The 22,718-nt window shown below is 41.9% G+C and overlaps 1 protein-coding gene across 6 annotated transcripts in view; it reads left to right on the top strand.

Moving 5' to 3' along the window:
• The first annotated feature begins 385 nt into the window (after positions 1-385).
• LOC100922093 (all-trans-retinol 13,14-reductase-like) overlaps positions 386-22,718 on the top strand; it is a 37,276-nt gene continuing 14,943 nt past the window's right edge. For 4 of the 6 annotated variants that reach the window (XR_004231552.1, XR_004231550.1, XR_004231551.1 and 1 more), the window contains exons 1-6: positions 389-1,603; positions 3,922-4,104; positions 4,308-4,549; positions 5,998-6,199; positions 6,995-7,192; positions 11,184-11,303. Coding sequence is in view for 3 of the 6 variants with exons in the window: in XM_031949762.1 (XP_031805622.1) it covers positions 1,333-1,603; positions 3,922-4,104; positions 4,308-4,549; positions 5,998-6,199; positions 6,995-7,192; positions 11,184-11,303 (1,216 nt within the window). In the remaining 3 variants the exon portion in view is untranslated. Of the gene's footprint in view, positions 1,604-1,996; positions 2,094-3,921; positions 4,105-4,307; positions 4,550-5,997; positions 6,200-6,994; positions 7,193-11,183; positions 11,304-22,718 lie in introns of those variants that run through there. The other 2 variants (XM_031949763.1, XM_031949764.1) reach the window with 2 other exon arrangements.

The raw sequence follows: 22,718 nt of genomic DNA, 5'->3' as shown, positions 1-22,718 counted from the left end.
TTCTTTAAACTAAAATTGCACAAACAGGTGAAAATAAGCATAAGTTTTCATAAGTAGAATTCATGATGAACTAGTCGCTTTCTCTTACAAAAGGACCATTCATTGCTTCACAAAACATTTCTGCATGTGTGGTTGTTCTAGAACTGCATTTTCCATGCAATTGTTGATTGTCATTGTCATTGTCAAAAATCGGAACAGAAGTGAGTGCAAGGGACAGTGTTGTAAACAATCACCCTGGCACGGGCTCTGTCAGTAAAAAGTCACTTTAAAAAAGTGCGATTTCAGAACAACCACACATGCAGAGATGTTTTGTGCAGCAATAGATGGTACTTTTGTGAGAAAGAGTGACTAGTTCATCACGCATTCTACGTCATCCCGGCCAGCCTGACAGGCGCGCGATGGCACCTCAGAGCTGTCGCAATTGAAACTGCATCATTTTAAATCGACAAGTCCCACAGCAGCTCTTGATCGGGAAGACCCTCTCGGGAAGACGTTCCGGTAGGTGCCTGGGAAACGCTTTCAGACAGTTTCGGGGCTTGCAGACACTCCTATCACAGCACAGCGGAGTGAGCGACCACTGTTAGGGGCGAGCTATCGCGCCGTAAGTATATAGTGACCACGTTACGTGACGACACGAATCCCCTGAAGAGCGACCTGTCCCGTCTGAGAGCCGATCCACGACCTGCTCTCCGCTGACAAGGCCCCGGATAGAGCATCCTGTGCGCGGCAGCAGGGAGGCGATGATTCGTAGCTGAGGCCGCTAGGTGGCGCCCCGGTACCCAGAGCGCGGAGCGGGAGCTTAAGACTCACGGAGTTAGCTGCCGGTTGCTCCCAAGAGAGCGCGCTCGGCCGGGGGAGGCAGACACCAGGCGATAGCTTCCCGGGCCGTCAGGAAGCAGGGGCCGGGACAAAGAGAGGGCCCTGGCGGAGAGTAAAACGCTGACCGGGGCCGGCCCGGCGGCCGCTCCGGCTCGCCTCTGGGCCCCAGTCCCCGGCCCCGCAGAACCTGGCGGACAGGGGACCTTTCTGCGCTCAGTGTCTCCGCGGCGGGCCCTCGCCCCCGGCCCTGGCCCACCGCCCTCCCGCGCCCCCTCCCCCAGCCCGGAGCCCCCCAGCCTCTGCCTTCCCTCTGGGCAGCTCCATCGGCGCTTAAGGGCTCCGACCTCTCTCGGGTGCGTCGCTGCCGCCCCCTCAGCGCCCCCTCCTGGCGCCCGGCGCCCTCCCCGGCGAAGCCCTCCCCCGCGGTGCCGCCGGACTCGGTCCCCTCCCGCCCCCGCCCGGAGGCGCCCCCCCCCCCCCCCCCCCGCCCCCCCCCCCCCGGCTGTTCCCCCCATGGCCCGAGGCCTTCGGGGAGCGGCCCCGCCGCCGAGCGCCGCCTCCACGCCCGGGGCCGCGGGGCCGCCCGAGCCGGAGGCGGCCAGCCTGGCGTGGCTGTGGGCGGCCGCGGGGCTGGCGGCCGGGCTCCTGCTGCTGATGGCCGAGCTCCGCAGGCTAGTTCTGGGCCGGCGCTGGGACGGGCCCAACCCCTTCGCGGAGGACGTGAGGAGGCCGCCGCGGGCGCTGGTGACTGACCAGGAGGCCCGGAGAAGGGTCCTCGAGCAAGGTGCACGCGGGGCGGAGGGGCGGGGGGCGGGGAGCCGCAGCGCCCGGGGTTCGAACCCCGGCCCGGAGCCTCAGTTTCCTCCTTTGTAAACTTCTGCAGCAATTTGGAGGATTTACGGGAGAACCGCCACAAAGCATCCAATCCTATCGAGTGTTTCTAGGTGCTTACTCAGCGGCAAGGTAGTGGGGATGGGGAGGGGGGAGGCCATGGCCTCTTACCCTGACAGCTCCAGCGGGGCTAGCAGAAGGATTCTAGGATCCTCAGCCGTTTACTTTTCAAAATATTTTAAACTATTAAACATATGTATTTGTATAAATGTATATGTTAATAATTAAACCGAAATTTAAAAATTTAACAATATTTTGTTTTTGCAGAAACAGGCAGATAGTTTTCAATATTCGCTCTGCAAAGTTATGATCCATTTTTTTCTCCCTCTTTGCCTCCGTCCCCCTTCCCCAAGACAAGAAGCAATCCCATATAGACCAAACAGGTACAGCTCTTCTAAACATATCTCCATATCTGTCACGCTGCCAAGAAAAATGTGGTCGAAAGGGGAAAAAACAGAGAAAGGAAAAAATAAGAAAGCAGATAACAAAAAAAGCAAAAACACCGTGCTCTGGTCCACTCGCAGTCTCCGCAATTCTCTCTCTGGGTTAGGGCGGCTCTTGTTGAGAAGACCCAGCCAGGTTCTTGAGCAGGATGCTTCCCCCTTGCAGATCACGGGCCATCTCCCTTACCCACATTTTGTCTGCGCAAAGTTGTTTGTGAGTTTGAGATGAGGGATGGTGTTTTCGCTCTTTGAGCCCCCAGCGCTTAGCACAGTGCATGGTACATATAGAAACACATGATGCTTATAAACTGCCCCAGTTTTCTCTCTTGTTAAAAGGGAGAGCTTGTAATAGATCTGGGACTCCTTTGGGCCTAATCTGTGATTCTATAATCTCTGCCTCATCTCCTCATCTCTAAGGCACTAGCCTGCTTGTGGGCAGTTCTGCCAGTCTCAAGTCTCTCCCCCCCTTCCAGTCCATTCTCCACATGGCCACTGTGGATCTTTCTAACGCATAGTTCTAATCACTCATCCCCTCTTCCCCCACTCAATAAACCTCAATGGCTCCCCGTCACTTCCACAAATATAGAATCCTCATTAGTGTTCAAAGCCCTTCAAACCCTGCCTCTCCTTTCTAGTCTTCTCACCCCTCAAGCCCCACTATACACTCAGTCATTCAATGACTGTGTCTTTGTTGCAAGACACTAAGACGCTCCATCTTCAGATTCTGGGCATTTTCACTGGCTGATTCCTACACCTGGAATGCCCTCCCTCCTTATCTCTTCCCCACTTGCCTTCTGTGGTCTTCATCAAGTCCCAGCTAACATCCCACCTTCTACAAGAAACTATTCCCAATCCCTCTTAATTCTGGCGCCTTCATTGTTGTTTATTTCTTTCTCTCTCTCTCTCTCTCTCTCTCTCTCTCACACACACACACACACACACTTTGTTTATTATTTTTTTACAGTTTCCCTTGTTAGACTGACCTCCTTGAGGTTGGGGGCAGTTTTTACTATTCTTTGTATCCCCAGTGCCTGGCACATAGTAGGTGCTTTATAGATTCTTCCCGACTGACAATTGTCAAAGATCTGCACGGATGCCACGACCAGCTTTGTCCTACTCCAGTCTGTGGTGCTCTCACATCTTATTCCTTTCCTTGGCATGTACTATTTCTCCTAGAGATGGATGTTGTCAATGGCGGCCTCTTCCTTGGGAAACTTTTCCTTGAGGCCCTGAACATAGGCTTTCCCCCCAGAGTACATAGGGAACTCCCTTCTGTTTCTGGATCCTTCCAGCACCATGATACCAAATGGAGAAGCCCCGTGGATCTAGAGATCCTAGAGATGGATGCTGGGAATGACCCAGTATCTAGGCTTGAGCATTTGGGGCAGAGACCTGGAGCTTTCAGCCTCCCTCTCCAGCAGTGTACCACTTTCTCTCTGCCCAGTTGGATCCAGCAGATACATATAAGCCTTCTTTCTCTGTTATGATCCGGAGTTCTCTAGCCTGAGTTACTGTTGCTTGGGCTCCAAGTTCTGGGCTCCCCTTTCTATTTCTCAGCTTCCTATAGTCTGTTCATTCAGGTCAAGCTGAGCAGGTGAGAAAGATGTACATGGAATTGGACGACGTGTCTCATTTTCACGCCACGGCCTCTGAGACCATTCTGATGACTGGTTTTTCTAATTTGCTTCAGTCCCCTCAGCTTATCTCCCTTAGTTTCCCCGTTCGACCTTCTCCCTCCCTGGTCTCTCCCTCCCTCCCTGGGTTGCAGCTTTCTCAGAGACGCCAGTGCCAGACCAGCTGGATGCGGTGGTGATCGGGAGTGGTGTCGGGGGCCTGGCAGTAGCTGCAGTCCTCGCCAAAGCAGGGAAACGGGTCCTGGTGCTGGAGCAGCACACTATGGCAGGGGTCTGTTGCCACACCTTTGGCCACGATGGCCTGGAGTTTGACACAGGTAAAGAGAGGCTGGGGAGGGACTGAATGTTCATTGCAGTGAAAATTTTGTCTCGAGCCGGGGAGGTGACCAACATCCCCACAGAAATGGGCTTTTCCTCAAAGGTGAGCAAGGCTGTAGATTTCTAATCGTTATCATGTGACTTTGTTTCCTCTTTCTACCTCCTGTGGGAGTACTTCCCATTCCCTGATATTGTTTGATAGGAATCCACTATGCCGGACAGTTGAAAAAGGGAAGCTTTTGCCGTTTCTTCCTGGACCAGATCTCTGAGGGGCAGCTGGACTGGGTTTACCTGGGTTCTCCATTTGACATCGTGGTGCTGGAAGGATCCAGAAACAGAAGGGAGTTCCCCATGTACTCCGGGGAGAAAGCCTATGTTCAGGGTCTCAAGGAAAAGTTTCCCAATGAAGAGGCCGCCATTGACAAGTACATGAAGATGGTGAAGGTAAATCCGGGGCAACCTGGGGGGGCTGCAGAGATCCAGGAAGAGCCAACATGGACATGCAGGAGGGTGGTGTAGATTGAGGAGGGACAAGAGTCCTGGGCCCACCTGCTTCTCCCCAGGATATTATGGAGGTTTGCCTCGTACTGCCAGGCCATTCCCTTGGGGACTTCCTCCTTTATAAGCACTGAGGGCTCCCATGAAGACACAAATAAATATCTTATCTGGCAGAGATGGGCACTTAAATCTTTGGAATCTAACCAAACCCAAATAGGCTCCCGTCCCCTTCTAAGGTCCTGAAGAAAGGGGATAAGGGCAGGGAGATTTAATGGAGGGAAGGAGAGTTCAGGATGGGTTGGGAGCACTGGACACTGCTGTGGAGAATGAACCTTCTATGATCTGTGAAAGGGGGCACAGTCTGAGAGCATAGGACCAATAGGGGCCATGAACAGGAAGAACCAAATTATGAAAACACAACTAAAGCAAACATTCTCAACTCTCCAGTGTTATCTTGAGTAGAGCAAGGCAGGTTCACCAAAGAACACACACTGATTTCTTTTCTTTTTTTAACTTAATAGTATTCTATTTTTTCCAATTACATGTGAATATGATTTTAAACATTCATTTTTGTAAGATTTTGAGTTGCAAATTTTCCCTCCTTCCTTTACATCCCCCTTCCTCAAGACAGCAAACAATCTGATTTGGTTATACATGTATAATTGTTTTAAAAAGTGTATCTATATCAGTCATGTGAAAAAAAATCAGAACAAAAGGGAAAAACAAGAGAAAAAAATTTTAAACTGAAAATAGTATGCTTTGATTCACATTCAGTCTCCAGAGTTCTCTCTCTGAAGATGGATGGCATTTTCCATCCCAAGTCTATTGGAATTGTCCTGATCACTGTATTGCTGAGAGGAACCAAGTCCTGCAGCCTTGCTGTTACTGTATACAGTGTTCTCCTGATGCTACTCACTTCAGCATCAGTTCATATAAGTCTTTGGGACTTTTCTGAAATCATCCTGTTCATCATTTCTCATAGGACAATAGTATTCCATTACATTCATGTACCATAATTTATTTAACCATTCCCCAATTGATGAGCAATTATCTACTCGATCTCCAATTCCTTTCCATCACAAAAAAATAGATGCTCAAACATTTTTGCACACGTGAGTCCTTTCCCCTCTTTCATGATCTCTTTGGGACACAGACTTAGTAGTGACATTAAACAGCACTGATTCTTACTAAGTTGAGGGTTTATGAGTCAAATGTTCAGAATGGAGACCTTTCTTTCTAAGAAGTACTTGAGAAGGACATCCCTTTTCATTTGGAGGGTATCCCTTCCCCAGAATGCTTAGTGATTGAAATTTGGTTCATGTCACTGGGGCTTTTGGGTCAGCAGGGGGAGGATCATAGGAACTTCTTTCTCCCCAGTGCCTTTCTTTCCCCAGGAGGTAGCAAAAGGAACACTTCATATGGTCCTGCTGAAGATGATCCCTTTGCCTTTGGTGAGGCTGCTGGACAGTCTGGGGCTGCTGGCCTTTTTCTCCCCTTTCTTGAAAGCGGTCACCCAGAGCTTGGAGGAGGTGCTCAGCCAGCTGCCTGCCTCCCAGGACCTCAAAGCAGTGCTCAGCTACATCTGTCCCATCTATGGTACGGACCTTGGGCCCTGGGGATCCAGGTGGTAAAGGGAGCATCCAGAGGAGGGAGGAGGGGTGCCCTGCATGCACAGGCTGCTGTTCTCTTGGCTTGTCCTTGTTTTGTTAAACATAAACAATGCTATTCAGCCTTTATGAGCTGGTGAACATCCCAGCTGACCCTGGAGGAGAATTCTCCACTCCATGCTCTTGACTAACTAGAATTTGCTTTTCTCTCTCTCCCCTCTTCTTTTCTCTCTCTCTCTTCCTCTCTCTCACTCTCTCCCCTCTTTTTTTCTCTTTGTCTCTGTCTCTCTCTTTTTCTCTCCTCCCTCCTTCTCTGTCTCTCTCTTTGTCTCTGTCTCTCTCCTCTTTGTCTCTCCCCTCTTCTTCTCTCTCTGTCTCTATCTCTCCTTCTCTCTCTGTCTCTCTCTGAGGCAGTGAGGGTTAAGTGACTTGTCCAGGGTCACACAGCCAGGAAGTGTCTGAGAGATCAGATTTGAACTCAGGTCCTCCTGACTTCAGAGCTGGTGCTCCATCCACTGCGCCACCCAGCTGCCCCTTGTTGCTCTCTTTAGACATGACACCATTATAGTCTTGAGTGGGAGGCTTGACTTGCTGCCCCAGATAATAAAGGGACCCTGCTGGGTTGTTCCCAGGCCCCAGCCTATACCAGGGGGCTCTGGGGAAGATAAAATCTGGGCCCTCTGTGACAGTGAGCATCCACTGGCTCCAGAAATAATTACTGTCCCAGGCTGGGTGGCCGGGGTTCAGCTAAGCATGCTGAAGTTTCCTCCCCTCTTTCTTCTAGGAGTGATCCCAAAGAATGCCAGCTTCTCTATTTACGCCTTACTCATCAACCACTTACTGGACGGAGCCTTTTACCCTCGGGGAGGCTCCAGTGAAATCGCCTTTCACATCATCCCTGTAATTCAGCGGGCTGGGGGCGCGGTCCTTACTAGTGCCACGGTGAAAGGTGTGCTGCTGGATTCAGTTGGAAGAGCCTGTGGTGAGAGTGGGGAAGGTCGCGGTGTCCCAGGTACCCTTTCCTGGGTGGGAGACAGGACAGGCGGGATAGCACGAGGGGGAGAAAGTATAACTGGCTCCTCCATGGGGAGAGGATCCTGAAAGCTCCCTTGAGAGCAGTGGGGGGCTGTTAGCTAGTCTGGGAGACACGGGAGATCGTGTGTTCAAGTGCTTTTGAGCCCTGATGGTGAGTAAGGTGGGGTGGGGTACTGTGTCAGACACAGAAATTCTGGCAGTCAGGAGCACAGCATCTGGAAGACAAAGCTAACTCTACAAGTGCTCCTCCAGCAAGATGGAGCGTGTGAGCTGCTGCTGCAGAGGCAGAGACACAGCTTAATGGAAGAGGAGCCACTGGGAGTCTGGGGCAGGTGGGGATTGAGAGTGGGAGACGAAGAGGATGTTGTGGGAAGCTGTGTGAGTAAAGGCAGGAAGAGGGATACGTGTTCAGGGAAATGAGTTGGGGAAACTTGAGTTGCTTTCTGGCATAGACACTAAGGAAACACATGACCCAACTTCACTTTCTCTGCCTCAGTTTCCTTATTGGTGAAAAGAGAAGCATAATAATGCCGACCTCTCAGAGCTGTTGTGATGGTGGCTCGAGGTAACAGGGAGATTTGCGCTTTGCCAACTTTGAAGAGCTCTATAAAGAGCTCCTCTCTCTCTCTCTCTCTCTCTCTCTCTCTCTCTCTCTCTCTCTCTCTCTCTCTCTCTCTCTCTCTCTCTCTCTCTAAAGAGCTCACTGTCTAGGATGGACTCAGGGCACATAACTCCACAGCAGCAGCAGCAATAGTAGTAACAGCAGCCTGTAAAGGCAGATTAGGTCTAGTTTGTTAAGAGCTTTTACTTTCAAAATTGGGAGTTAGAGTTTTTTCTGTAAGCCACAGGGGGCCACTGAAGACTTCTGAAATTACAATCAGAGCTGTCCCTTGGGAAGACATTTCTGACAGCCATGTGTAAGACTGGGGAGAAACAGGAAGAACAGCTGGTTCTGATTGTCTCCTTGGCTGAACCTTGACTGGATTTGGTGCAGGGATGAAGTACAGACTACACTGGGTTTTCAGGTTTGGAAAAGAAAGTGATTCTGGTACAATTGACCAAAATAGGGCATTTAGGGGCAGATTTGGGGAGGAGGAAGAGGAGATGTGGAGGAGGCTGTGTCTGCATTCGGTCACATGGAATTTTAGACAGCCAAATAAGATCTTGCGCTCAAGAAGGCTGAAAGCTAGATATTCCGATTGGGAAGTTATCTTTCTTGAAATGATGGCTGGAACATTAGATGTAGCTAATTCACCCTGGAGGACAGAGGGTGAGGCTGGAACCCTGGGAACTTGTCCATAGTTAGGAGTGGGAGGAGGAAGGCCAGGCAGTGTGGGAGAGAGAAGGGAGAAGGGTGTCACCAGAGGGGGGCATGAAGGAGGCCCAGGGAGGCCCGCAGTGTTCTAGGGAGGAAGCACCAATAGTGTAGGAAGAGTCAAGGACAAGGACAAAGGACCCGCAACATTTTTACAAAGCTAGTTGATGGCCCCGGAAGGGGTAGGAGGGGTGGGAGGTGAGAGGTGGCAGAGCTCCCCACCATTTCAGCTTCGTCAGTGTCTCTAGGAAGGTCTTAATCTAAATGAAAAAGGATTAGCTTCAAGCCGAATTGTGAAATAAAATGTTTCTTCCTGCACTCTTGCTCCACATCTGTCCTTTTAATAGCCTGGGGTACAAAGTCATCCTAATCCTGCCCCTTGGTATTTAAGTGCTCCTCATCCTGGGCCCAGCTTTCTGGGTGCGTGGATTGTCAATCAGTCAACAAGCATTTAATTTGGCACTTCCTCCTTGCCAGGCTTTGTGCTGAATGCTGGGGATACACAAAAAGCACTCTGGGTTCTCCTCCCCACATATCCCTGCCTCAGAGCAAGAACTGTCCAACTCTTACCTAGGAAACATTCAAGGGAACTCACGTCAATGTTTTCTTTTTTGTTTTTTTTTTTTTTTAATAGTTATAACTTTTTATTGACAGAGCCCATGCCAGGGTAATTTTTTACAATATTATCCCTTACACTCACTTCTGTTCCGACTTTTCCCCTCCCTCCCTCCACCCCCTCCCCCAGATGGCAAGCAGTCCTATACATGTTAAATATGTCCCAGTATATCCTAGATACAATATATGTGTGTAGAACCGAACAGTTCTCTTGTTGCACAGGAAGAATTGGATTCAGAAGGTAGAAATAACCCGGGAAGAAAAACAAAAATGCAAACAGTTTACATTCATTTCCCAGTGTTCTTTCTTTGGGTGTAGCTGCTTCTGTCCATCATTGATCAATTGAAGCTTAGTTAGATCTTCTCTTTGTCAAAGAAATCCACATCCATCAGAATACATCCTCATACAGTATCGTTGTTGATGTATATAATGATCTCCTGGTCCTGCTCATTTCACTTAACATCAGTTCATGCAAATCTCTCCAAGGCTCTCTGAAATCATCCTGCTGGTCATTTCTTACAGAACAATAATATTCCATAACATTCATATGCCACAATTTACTCAATCATTCTCCAACTGATGGGCATCCACTCAGTTTCCAGTTTCTAGCCACTACAAACAGGGCTGCCACAAACATTTTGGCACATGTGGATCCTTTCCCTTCTTTAGTATCTCTTTGAGGTATAAGCTCAGTAGTAGCACTGCTGGATCAAAGGGTATGCACAGTTTGATAACTTTTTGCATGCCAATGTTTTAACTGTTACTTCAATGAATGTGTTAGCCCCGCTCCAATGCCCTTATCAACTTTAAGGGCAAAGACTTTAGCTCCAGATGCATTTGTGGCATTGGTGATAGGGCTGTGGGAGATAACGGGGCTGGCATCCCGGGCCCCCCTTTCAAATACACCAGGGTTGTAGCTGGGGCCCTGCCTAAGCATGGGCCCACCCTGATAGAAAGATGAAATAGCATGATTCCATTCTGCTAATGCTAGGGCCTGAGGTTGGCCCGCTACTAGTTATGACCAGGGCAGGAACTCTAGCACTACCAGCACACATGGTTCCATAATGGGAAATCCTTATTCCCCTTGTCTCTCTCCCCCAAATTCTCAAATCCTCCAATTTGCTTAAAATTCTATTGCTGACTTTAGAAAGTGCCATCTGCATCCAGAAAAAGAATTAAGGAGACTGGATATAAATCAACATGTGCTCTGTTTACTTTTTTTTTTCTGCTTTTTTTTAATCTCTCCCACAATTTTTTCCTTTTGCTCTGATTTTTCTCTCCCAACATGATCCATAAAGCAATGTGTGCTAAAAACAACCAACCAAATTAATTAATTAATTAAAAAATAATTAAATAGAATTCTAGTGCTGAAACATCAATCCTCCCTTTAAAGCTTCAGATTTATTAATATGCAAACTGATCCCAGGGGAAAGGCTAATCCTTGAAGTTATTGGCAAGTGATTCTGGTACTATTGACAATAATGTCTGAAGGCAGACACAGCCTCCTCCAAATCTCCTTTTCCTTCTTCCCAAATCTGCCCTTAAATGCCCTGTTTTGATCAATAATGACAATAATTATTGACAATAATGCCAGAAAGGGGAGTCATTTATTTATACTTGTTATATTAATGGGAATGAAGAATTAGAAAATAGGGAAAGACCTTAACATTTAGATCCCTAAAGAAGAATTAGAGCTGGCTGTTAGTTGTACTTCAAGAGCCAGTGGTTGAATGAAAAGGCTAATTGTTTTGGTGGCTACTGAAAGGGGAAGCTAGGACTCAGAAAACTTTAGCTATTCTACAATTTTGTGGAGATCCAACCTGCCTAAAAGAGAACAGGGCAGACCCTGATAAGGGAGAGAAAGAAGACCCAGGAAATGCAGTTTGGAGAAGTCTCACACTGTACTACTCTAGAACCAAAGCACTCTTGGAAAGTCCTAGAGCCTTTCCCTTGTTCTCCAAAGGCACCTGTACTTTGTAGACCTCATCTAGTCTCCTCTGTTCTGCAGGTGTCAGAGTGGAAAAGGACCGAAGGCTGGTGAACATCTTTTCTCCCATTGTGATCTCCAGTGCAAGAATATTTGATACCTATGAGCATTTGTTGCCTGAGGAAGCCCGCTGTTTACCAGGTAAAAGCTATTAGTTCTGTGCCATCCATGATGCTTCATCTTAAAGCAAGTCAGCTGAGTTTGTGAGAAAAGCTTTCTTCTGCTCAGTTTCTCAAGTGTCCCATAGTCCTTCCTTATTTAGGAAATGGGAATATCTGTTCTGATTTCCAGCTCCTGACTAGTCCATTCCCAGGTGAGGTATTTGTGTTTGGGTTGAAGCCCAGGAGTGGAATGATGACTTTCTTGTTGCTTTGTTCCTCCATTTTTCTAATCTTTCTTTCTTTCTTTTTTTTTTTTTTTATTTAATAGCCTTTTATTTACAGGATATATACATGGGTAACTTTACAGCATTAACAATTGCCAAACCTCTTGTTCCAATTTTTCACCTTTTACACCCCCCCACCCCCTCCCCTAGATGGCAGGATGACCAGTAGATGTTAAATATATTAAAATATAACTTAGATACACAATAAGTATACATGACCAAAACATTATTTTGCTGTACAAAAAGAATCAGACTCTGAATTATTGTACAATTAGCTTGTGAAGGAAATCAAAAATGCATGTGTGCATAAATATAGGGATTGGGAATTTAATGTAATGGTTTTTAGTCATCTCCCAGAGTTATTTTTCTGGGCATAGCTAGTTCAGTTCATTACTGCTCCATTAGAAATGATTTGGTTGATCTCGTTGCTGAGGATGGCCTGATCCATCAGAACTGGTCATCATCTAGTATTGTTGTTGAAGTATATAATGATCTCCTGGTCCTGCTCATTTCACTCAGCATCAGTTCGTGTAAGTCTCTCCAGGCCTTTCTGAAATCATCCTGTTGGTCATTTCTTACAGAACAGTAATATTCCATAATTTTCATATACCACAATTTATTCAGCCATTCTCCAACTGATGGACATCCATTCAGTTTCCAGTTTCTAGCCACTACAAAAAGGGCTGCCACAAACATTCGTGCACATACAGGTCCCTTTCCCTTCTTTATAATCTCTTTGGGATATAATCCCAGTAGTAACACTGCTGGATTTTCTAATCTTTCTTGATAATATTGGCTGTTTCCTAATGGTTTCTGTCTTTCCTCTTGCATGCTTATCTTAATGGAGAGAGAATGGAATTTGTAGCCAAAATGTTTGAGTTTAAATTCTGTATTTCTTGCTTTCTAGCTGTGTAAGGCCATGCTATTTACTGCCTTGTCTAAGAAACTTTAATGGCTCTCTCTTGCCTCAGGATATCATATTATATCCTCTCTCTATATATATATCCAAATAATGAATGAAATAATCCATACTGGCAAGGAGCTTAGATGACAAGTACTTATATAAATATATACAGAGAATAAACATAAAGAACATATATACAAACAAATAAAAAATAGTTAAACATAATATTGAATTATAATTAGGTAGATAATTAGGAAGAGAGGATGGGTTCAGAGATCCTTAACCCTATTCTGAAACGCTAAAAAGGTCCCCAATGATCTTGTGTTCTGAACCTCAAAGTTTTAGGAATATTGAACCCCTAAAGATGTAGGTAAGCACAAGGATTTGGGGAACCTGGGGCAAGGCCAAGTAGAACTGACCATTCCACAAGAAGTACAGCATAGGAGCAAGAGATTAGCCTTGGGACAAAAACTCCAATTCAGGAACTAAAGCTGGAGAGATGAGTAGATAAGAGAAACACACATACACACACGTATGCACCAACACGCTCACATACACATGCACACAAACATGTGCACACATGTGAATTATTGCAAATCAAGCTCAACAATCCCTGCAGGCAGAGACATAATTGGATTTTCCACAAGAACTACGTGAAGACAAGGAAACTGTAAGTGAAAACTGCCTGAATTTCTATGGAGCGAGAGTACACAGGCAGAAGAGTCCATCCACCCATCTCCCATCTTGGAGATCTGGTTTCCTAAACTGTGCTAAAATGCACACAAATAAATGCACAAAGGAAGGGCAACTAGGTGGCTCAGTGGATAGACTACTGGCTCTAGAGCCAAGAGGATCTGAATTCAAACATTTATTATCTGTGTGATCCTGGGCAAGTCACTTAACCCCGATTGCTTCATCCCCACACAAAAAAAGTCAAATATAATATTGAATTATAATTAGATAATTAGGAAGAGAGGATGGGCTCAGAGATTCTTAACCCTATTCGGAAATGCTAAAAACAGTCCCCAATGGTCTTGTGTTCTGAACCTCAGAGTTCTAGGAGTATCGAAGAAGAAAAAAGAAAAGGAACAGGTTGGAGAGTAATGCTTGGAATTTATCATATGCCTTAAAAAAAAGTTACACAAAGTAGAGATTTCCAGGTTCATAGATATTCTTCTTTTTTGTGTGCTTTTCTGTCTATATGTAAATGTCCTTTTTTGGGTATTTAAGTTTATATTTAAAAAATGAAATTATAAAACCCCAAACCAAACTAAAACATTCCAAAGAAATGAGGTTTCAATAAGCTAAAAAACAAAAATAAAGATATACTTTTTATGGCTTATTAGGAAAGGATTACCCAGTGTTATACAGGAGTGTAAATTTCATGCATGATTACCTTACAGCTGGTAAAATTTTTAGTCTAATCCATTCATGTGAGATTAGGAATCTCTGGGCCATAGACAGTGCCTTGGCTTGCCTGGCATGAATTACACAGCTAGTTAGGGCATTGGTTCAGGATACCCAGATTCCACTTCTATTTTTTTTTTATTTTTTTATTTAATAGCCTTTAATTTACAGGATATATACATGGGTAACTTTACAGCATTAACAATTGCCAAACCTCTTGTTCCAATTTTTCACCTCTTACCCCCCCCACCCCCTCCCCTAAATGGCAGGATGACCAGTAGATGTTAAATATATTAAAATATAACTTAGATACACAATAAGTATACATGACCAAAACATTATTTTGCTGTACAAAAAGAATCAGACTCTGAATTATTGTACAATTAGCTTGTGAAGGAAATCAAAGATGCAGGTGTGCATAAATATAGGGACTGGGAATTCAATGTAATGGTTTTTAGTCATCTCCCAGAGTTCTTTTTCTGGGTATAGCTAGTTCAGTTCATTACTGCTCCATTAGAAATGATTTGGTTGATCTCGTTGCTGAGGATGGCCTGATCCATCAGAACTGGTCATCATCTAGTATTGTTGTTGAAGTATATAATGATCTCCTGGTCCTGCTCATTTCACTCAGCATCAGTTCGTGTAAGTCTCTCCAGGCCTTTCTGAAATCATCCTGTTGGTCATTTCTTACAGAACAGTAATATTCCATAATTTTCATATACCACAATTTATTCAGCCATTCTCCAACTGATGGACATCCATTCAGTTTCCAGTTTCTAGCCACTACAAAAAGGGCTGCCACAAACATTCGTGCACATACAGGTCCCTTTCCCTTCTTTATAATCTCTTTGGGATATAATCCCAGTAGTAACACTGCTGGATCAAAGGGTATGCACAGTTTGATAACTTTTTGAGCATAGTTCCAAACTACTCTCCAAAATGGTTGGATTCGTTCACAACTCCACCAACAATGCATCAATGTCCCAGTTTTCCCGCATCCCCTCCAACAATCATCATTATTTTTTCCTGTCATCTTAGCATCTGACAGGTGTGTAGTGGTATCTTAGAGTTGTCTTAATTTGCATTTCTCTGATTAATAATGACTTGGAGCATCTTTTCATATGACTAGAAATAGTTTCAATGTCTTCACCAGATTCCACTTCTAACTTTGCTTAGACTAATACTCCCAGCTCCAGACTCATTTCCTCATGAAGCACCTCTCACAGGCTGCAGGGGAAGAAAGAAGAGTTTGCATTACATTCTGAGCAGATCCTTGTGGAGAAGTGCTTGGATCATTGGCCATTGGGTTATGTTAGATTTAAATGGTGGCTGCATCTTACAGTGCAGTCTTATTCCCTTGGCCCCTGCCAGGTTGTAAGTTTCAGGGATTTTCAGAAAGATCACAAATCAGCCTTCTGTCCAACCCAATTTATCGCAATCCATTCCTAATTGTATATCCTTAGACAGGTTTAGCTTAGCTCTATAAAAGAAATGGTAATTGCTATCATTTATATAAATTGGTTCTTATTTATGCCAGATTATCACAGAGCAAAATAAGAGTTATACATGTTCATTCTGAATGAACTTTGTGGTAAGATTTGTTTGATTATAACACTGAACTGTCCACACATGCCATCTGCCTAATTTTAATTTAAAATTATTAATGCAATTTGCTTGTTATGTAGCATTCATTTCTTTTTTTTAACCTTTCCATTTTTTTTATTGAAGACCAAGCAATTACAATACTTACTAGACTCAAACACGATTCACTGACTTGTCTGCTGACAATTTATTCCAATTAATACTTTTTTAATTTTATTTTTTATTATAGCTTTTTATATACAAAACATATGCATGGGTAATTTTTCAACACTGACCCTTGCAAAACCTTCTGTTCCAACTTTTCCCCTCCTTCCCCCCACCCCTTCCCCTAGAAGGCAGGTTGTCTCATACATGTTAAACATGTTAAAGTATAGCAATATTCATTTCTAATATTCTTTCTCCTCCCTTGTCTACACCATGGAAACTTCCCCTCCAGTAATAACAAAAATCTTCATTAAACCTTTAGATGGCTAGAGTATGCAATATTGTTCACCCTTCACCTTTTTAACAAAGATTTTATTTACTTGTTCTTGGCAAAGATACTGGAGCGGTTTGTTATTTAATTCTCTAGCTCATTACAGTTGAGGAAACTGAGGCAAACTGGGTTAAATGACATGCCCAGGGTCATATGGCTAGTGTCTGAGGCCAGATTTGAATTTATTAAGATTCTAGCTGTGTATCTGTTTACCAAGAATGAGTTAGTCTATTTATGGGATTCCTGAGTTAGCCAAGATTAGTGGTCCTTTCATCAAACCTTTACCAGAAAAAAAAAAAGCTCATTCTATAACAAATCTGATTAAGTAATCTTTTAGTCTTTACTTAGAAACCTCCATAAGGAGGAAAACATTACCACATTATAATGGTAGTCCATTCACTGAATTTTAGCTATAAACATAGGAATATTTTCCTTACATCAAGTACAAATTTTTCTCTTTGAAAATTCTACCCATTGCTTCTATTTTGGCCTCTCGAGCAAGACAGAATGTGTGTGTGTGTGTGTGTCTTTATATAGAAGCAGGTATATACTTATTAATCATTTATCTATCTTGGATATCAAACCCTTTTTTAGAGAATTTGATATAAAGATTTTTTTCTCTTCCAATCTCTTCCTTATACTAAGTGCATTAATTTTATCTGTATAGAAGCCTTTCAATTTCATGTAATCAAAGTTGTCTATATTATCATTTGTAATTGGCTTCTTTTTTTGTTTGATTAAGAATACATCTTATCCATCACTATGAGAGTTATATGATTTGCTTCTCTTATAATTTTTTATAACTTGTTCTTTAACATAAAGACTATGTTAGAATGTAATGTGGAATATGTTACATGTTGGTATGAGTCTAATTTCTGCCGGACTGAGCTCCAATTTTCCCAGTATAGGAAAAGATTCCCATTATAGGAGAAGATTCTAGTATATTTTCATTGCATATGATACTTGTTTTTGGATTTAGATATATATTTCATGATGTTAAAACAAAAATCCTTTGCCTATACTTTGTAGTTTGAAGTATTTTTTGTTTAAAGCAAATATGAGCTTTGTATTTTGTCAAAGGCTTTTCCTGTGTCTCTTAAGATGATTTACATGGTGTGGGATTTTTTTTTAATATAATCAATTATGTTGATTGTTCTTCTGATATTGGACAATCGTTGCATCCCTGGTATAAATTCAACTCGCTCATAATGAATGATGTCTTAGAATAGCTGTAGTCTGATGGCATTTATTTAACATTTTTGCATCAATATTCATTAATGTTATTGGTCTGTAATTGTCCAGGACTATATTCGTCTCATAAAAGAGTCTGGTGGGGTGTATTCTTTCTTAACTTTTGAGAATAATTTGTGAAGTATAGATACTAATTGTTCTTTAAAAGTTTTATAGAATTCTTCCGTGAATCTATCAGGAGCTGTGTGTGTGTGTGTGTTAGTTCTTTTACAATTAGTTCTAATTTAGTCTTAATTCCTTTCCTAAGATTGGATTATTTGGGATCTCTTATTTGGTCTTATGAGAATTATGAAGCTATTTCTCTATTTCTTTAGTGTTCTCAGCTTTGTTAGGACATAAATGTGTGATATATTCTTTTTATTGTTCTTTTTATTATTTTTCTGGTTTTGCTGTGATTTTTACCTTGATCATTTGATATTTTATTGATTTGATTTTTTTTCCCGCTGTCTCTTTTTTTAATCAGATTAGCTAAAGGTTCCTCAAAGTTTTCAAAGAACCAGTTTTTAGTTTCATCATTCCTATGGTTTTGTTGTGGTTGTTGTTTCCAGTTTCTTTGTGATCTAATTTTTTTTATAACTCCTCTTCTGTGTTTATTTTGTTTTATTTGTTAGCTTCCTAATTTAAATGCACATTAATCCTTCCTTTTTCTATTTTGTCAATGTATGTTTGTAGGGCATTGTGAACTTTACACAAGATTGAGTCTCCAGAAAATAACAACATGCAATATAGGGCTATGATTCCCCTCTCTAGTCCTTGCCCCAAGGACTTTTTGAGCTGCATCCCAGAAAGTCTGATATGTTGTTTCCTCACGATCATGTTTATTCATATAATTATTGTTTCTATGATTTGTTCTTTGATCTACCTGTCATTTAGGATTTCATTGTTAAGTCTTCCCTTGGGTTTGTCTTTTATATATAGACCCTAAACCAATGAGTATTTTTATTGCATTATATATGGTATGTAAAGAATAGGTTTATTATTTTCTACCTTTTTACTTTTGCCTTCAATATTTCTGTGACCTAACACAGTCAGTTTTCATAAAAGCTCATAAGAGTTCCATATGGTACTGAGAAATATTTGTATCATTTTGCAATCCTATTTAAGAGAGTTTGTTCAATTCTGTTTTCTTTCTTGTTTATCTTTCTGAGAGGGGAAATTGAAGTCTCCTGCCATTGCTGTGTTACTATCTGTATATTCTTGTAGCTTAGTTAGTGTCTTCTTTATGAATGCTAAGAAATTTGGAGCATATAAACTTAATACTGTAATAATTTGTTGTCTGTTTTTCCTTTCAGCCTAATTCTGATTGCTTGTTATCCTTTTTTAGTTTTTGACAGTTTGCTTTTGCTTTGTTACATGGCCTGATTATACTTCTGCTTTTTTGAATTCATTTAAGATAATTTCCTCTCTAGACCGTTTTTATTCTGTGCATGTATTTGTTTTGAAAATGTGTTTCTTGTAAACAACAGTATATAGAGTTTTGTTTTCTTATCTAATCTGTTACTGTTTCTCAATTTATTGGATTGTTTAATGCATTCATATTTCAAGTAATGAGAGTTTGGATTTTTCCCCCCTCCATTTGTTTTTAATGTTGCATTTCCTATCCCAACTTCCTTCTGCTCTGAACATAGTATTATATATCTTCAGGTATTTAGCTAATCATTTTTAAGATGACTGTCTTCCCAGTGGCTCTTTTCCTCTCAACCCCAGTCTCACCCAACCCCTATTTGTCACCTTTTGGAGTTTTGCTTATTAGTATCTTTTTCCTTCCTAATTTTTTTTTATTTAATTCTTCTCTTCTTTTTCCCCCTCAAATAAATTCCACCTTCCTCTTCTCCTCTTCTATTAGTCATGTTATTTTTTAAAATTCATTTTTTGTGCCCCTTTCCAGAGAGGATTTTTTCCCTCGCTTTCTGAATCCTTATTCTCTGGCTCACATCCCTCGATTTATTTAGTCCTCTATTCTCTGCATTCTTCATGGATCAAAAATTCCTAGGTATTTTTGGGAGGGCTCTGCTTTCTCTTGTGAACAGTTTCATTGATTGCCTTATAAAATTTGCTCCCTGACTTCCCCTTTTCCATTGTGCCTCACTCCTAAACAAATATAAGTTCCTGCAGATGATAGAGGATACTGCTTCATGGCAGGACTCTCCTTCCTCTACCACACAACTCTTTACTGACCTGACACATCCCTGGTCACCTTCTTTCTCAATTCGCCTCAGAATCTTCTCCTTGGTTCCTTCCCCCTTCTCTCTTCCCCATTCTTTCTTCCATTCCCCTAAGTGCTATTTGTTCCCAGGAGTTCCAACTTGTCCCCTCCCTTGGGAGGGGCCCTCCCAAGGCAGGCTAAGTAGTTTTTTCAACCTCAAATCCTCACAGACAATACCAATACAAAGTCCCTGTGTCCTCTCATTGTCTTCATCAGAGCTGCCTACACTCCTGTGTCATCCTGTACATTTAGAAAGGAGTCTCTTACTGGTCTCTTGCTGTTCCTCGGTTATTCTTGCTGTCCTTAGCTGATGCATTCATTCATCTCTCCTGTATTTCTGTTGTATGGGGTGTTTGAAAAGCAAATCCTGTAATATCTTCAGATCTGCTATTCTTTCAGACTGTCTCTGAAGTACTTGAACTTTTTCTTTTTGGCTGCTTGCAGTATTTTCTTCTTGACCAGGAAATTCTGGATTTGGTCTGTAATATTTCTGGAAGTTTTGAGATTTCTGATGGTTCAGAGAGTGATTGATTCTTTCAGTTTCTATTTTATCCTCTGACTCTAAGAGATTGCAGCAATTTTCCTTTATGGTTTCTTGAAACATGATGTCTAAGCTATTTTGTTGTTGCTGTTAGGTTTCAGTGAAGTCAACCAGGGACCCTTAAATTCTCTCTCTTCAAAGTATTTTCTCCCTTGATATTTTTCCCTTGAAATACTTCTAATTTTTCCCATATTTTCTCATTTCACATTTTTTCAACCTCTTGATTTTATTATTTCTTGATGTCCCATGAACTCATTAGATTTTACTTGGCCAATTCTAATTTTCATGGAGTTTTTTTCTTCAGTTCATATCTTTCTTCCATAGCTCTCATTTGTATTTTTGATAGTTTTCTTTAGAACTGTCTTTAACTCTTAAACTTATCTAGTTCTTGTTGGGCTTATGTCTAATTTTCTTTCTCCTACCCTCTCTCCCTCCTTCTTTCCCTTTCCCTCTCCCTCTCTCTTTCCTCTGCCTCTCTTTATTTGTAAATGTTTTCAAGTCATTTCTTCTGTGTTTGAATCTTAAACTTCCCTGTAACTAGAAGAGCTCCTTAAGCTTCTTAAGTCAAGTTCTTTTTTTATTTGGTTTTGCTTACTTCTGAGATATGTGGATATAGTGTCTGGCCTGAGCTTCTGTCCTTTTACAACTTTCTGGAGCTTTCATAAGGCAGTCTGGGGGCCTGAAAGTTTTCTGTGCTTCCAAAGAGGTATAATCTACAGAGAGGTCTGTTCACACTCCTGGTCTAATTCTGCAAATTGGGCCTACTGGTTTGTTTATAGTTGCTGGATTCAATCACTGGTAACTCCCTATTAGCCTACCTGCAGGTTCTAATGGACCAAACTGCTAGATCCTCTTTGGTCTTGGTTATTTTTCTACAGGCTTTTGGGGTTGCTACATGTTAGAAATTAGTGGCTATTCTGTTTCTGGGTTGAGAACCACACGGCTATATTTCTGGAATTTGTTCCTTGCTCAGTACACATCTAAGACACCATTTGCCCTTGATTTGTGACCTAGAACTGCAAAATAAGCAACAGAACTGCCAGGAGAAACCTGTTCCTGCTCCCAGCCCTAGTTCAGGGTTCCCAGGGATCTTATTTAGCCCTGCTGCCACTTGCTCTGGTGCTCAGTACCAATTCCTTTGTACTGGAATGCTTCCTGTTCCCACCACTGACTCAAGCTACTATCCAGTCCCTGCCTGCCTCAGTATCCAAAGCCTTTTCAATCTTCCTAAGCTGCTCTGGCCTGGAAAAATGACTCCCTGTTATTTGTTCTTGGCTTTCCTGATCGGAATTTGGTCTGCAGCATTTTCTAGATTGTTGTTAAGGAAATGTTCTGGGTGAACTAGACCAAAAAAAAAATACTTCTTTCACTCTGCCATCTTGATTCTGCCTCTTGTGTTCCTTTAAAACGTTTTAAACATCTCTTTATTCTTAAATGTCCATATTTTTTTCACTTGTAGTTAAGCTCAGCAGGTTAGGTCACTTTAGGCTGCATCCAAGGGTCAATGAAGCTGTGTTTATAATATTGTCAATAATTATATAAATTGTTTCCTGTTCTGCTCAGTTCATTTTGTATCAATTCATACAAGTTTTAGGTTTCCCTGAAACCATTCTCTTTATCCTTTCTTATAGTATGAGAGTATTCCATCACATTCATACACCAGAACTTGTCCAATCATTGCTAAATTGATAGGTAAAAAATTTCCAGTTCTTTGCCACCACAAAAATAATGCTATATATTTTTTTTACATATGGATCCTTTCCCCCTTTGATCTCTTTGAAGTACACTTAAGACCAAGTAGCAGTAGTGTTAGATCAAATAATATGTATAGCTTAAATAGATATGGGGACAAACTTCCAAATTACTTTCCATAATGGCTGATCATTTCACAGTTCTATCAACCATGTATTAATGTATCTGTTTTCCCATAACCCCTCTAGTTTTTGTCATTTAAAATTTTTGGGCCAATTTTGCTTATTTGATGGCTGTGAGTTATACCTCAGACTTATTTTAATTTATATCTCTATAATTATTAGTGATTTAGAGCATTTTTAATATAAATTGATAGTCTGAATTTTTCCTTGGAAATTATTTGTATTCTTTGACTACTTATCAATTGGGATTTGACTCAAATTCTTATAACTAACTCAATTCCCTATATATCTTAGAAATGAGACCTTTATCAGATAAAAAATTGCTGCAAAGATTTTTCCCCTTGATTACTTCTCTTCTAATTTTTTCTGCATTTGTTTTGTGTGAAATTTTTTTTCATTTTATGTAGTCAAAATTGCCATTTTACTTCCTGTGAACTTCTCCATCCCATTTTTGATCATAAATCTTTCTTTTATCCATACATATGATGATTAATTTCTTCATTAAATTGTTTATGATGTCACCTTTTAAATTGTTTATGATGTCACCTTTTACATTTGTCATATATACAATTGCAGCTTACCTTGGCATACAGTATGAATGTTGATTTATATTTATTTCTGCCAGACTGCTTTCTCATTTTCCCAACAGTTTTTTCAAACAATGGGTTCTTCACACCATTTCACTAAACACTAGGCTACTTTGTTTAATTACTTCTAAATATTATATGCCTAATCTTTGTTATTGGTCAGCCTTTCTATTTCTTACTGAGAACCAAATTGTTCTGATGTAATTTACAATACAGTTTGAGATCTGGTACTGTTAGGATCTTTTCTTTCCCACTCCCCCCCAAGTCCTTTAATTCCCTTTAGATTCTTGATATTTTGTTCTTCCAGATGAATTCTGCTATTAT

This window comes from Sarcophilus harrisii, chromosome 2 (genome assembly GCF_902635505.1).
Source record: "Sarcophilus harrisii chromosome 2, mSarHar1.11, whole genome shotgun sequence".
Taxonomy (NCBI): Eukaryota; Metazoa; Chordata; class Mammalia; order Dasyuromorphia; family Dasyuridae; genus Sarcophilus; species Sarcophilus harrisii.
Note: the sequence above shows the minus strand (reverse complement) of the source record. Positions and strands in the feature narration are given on the sequence as shown.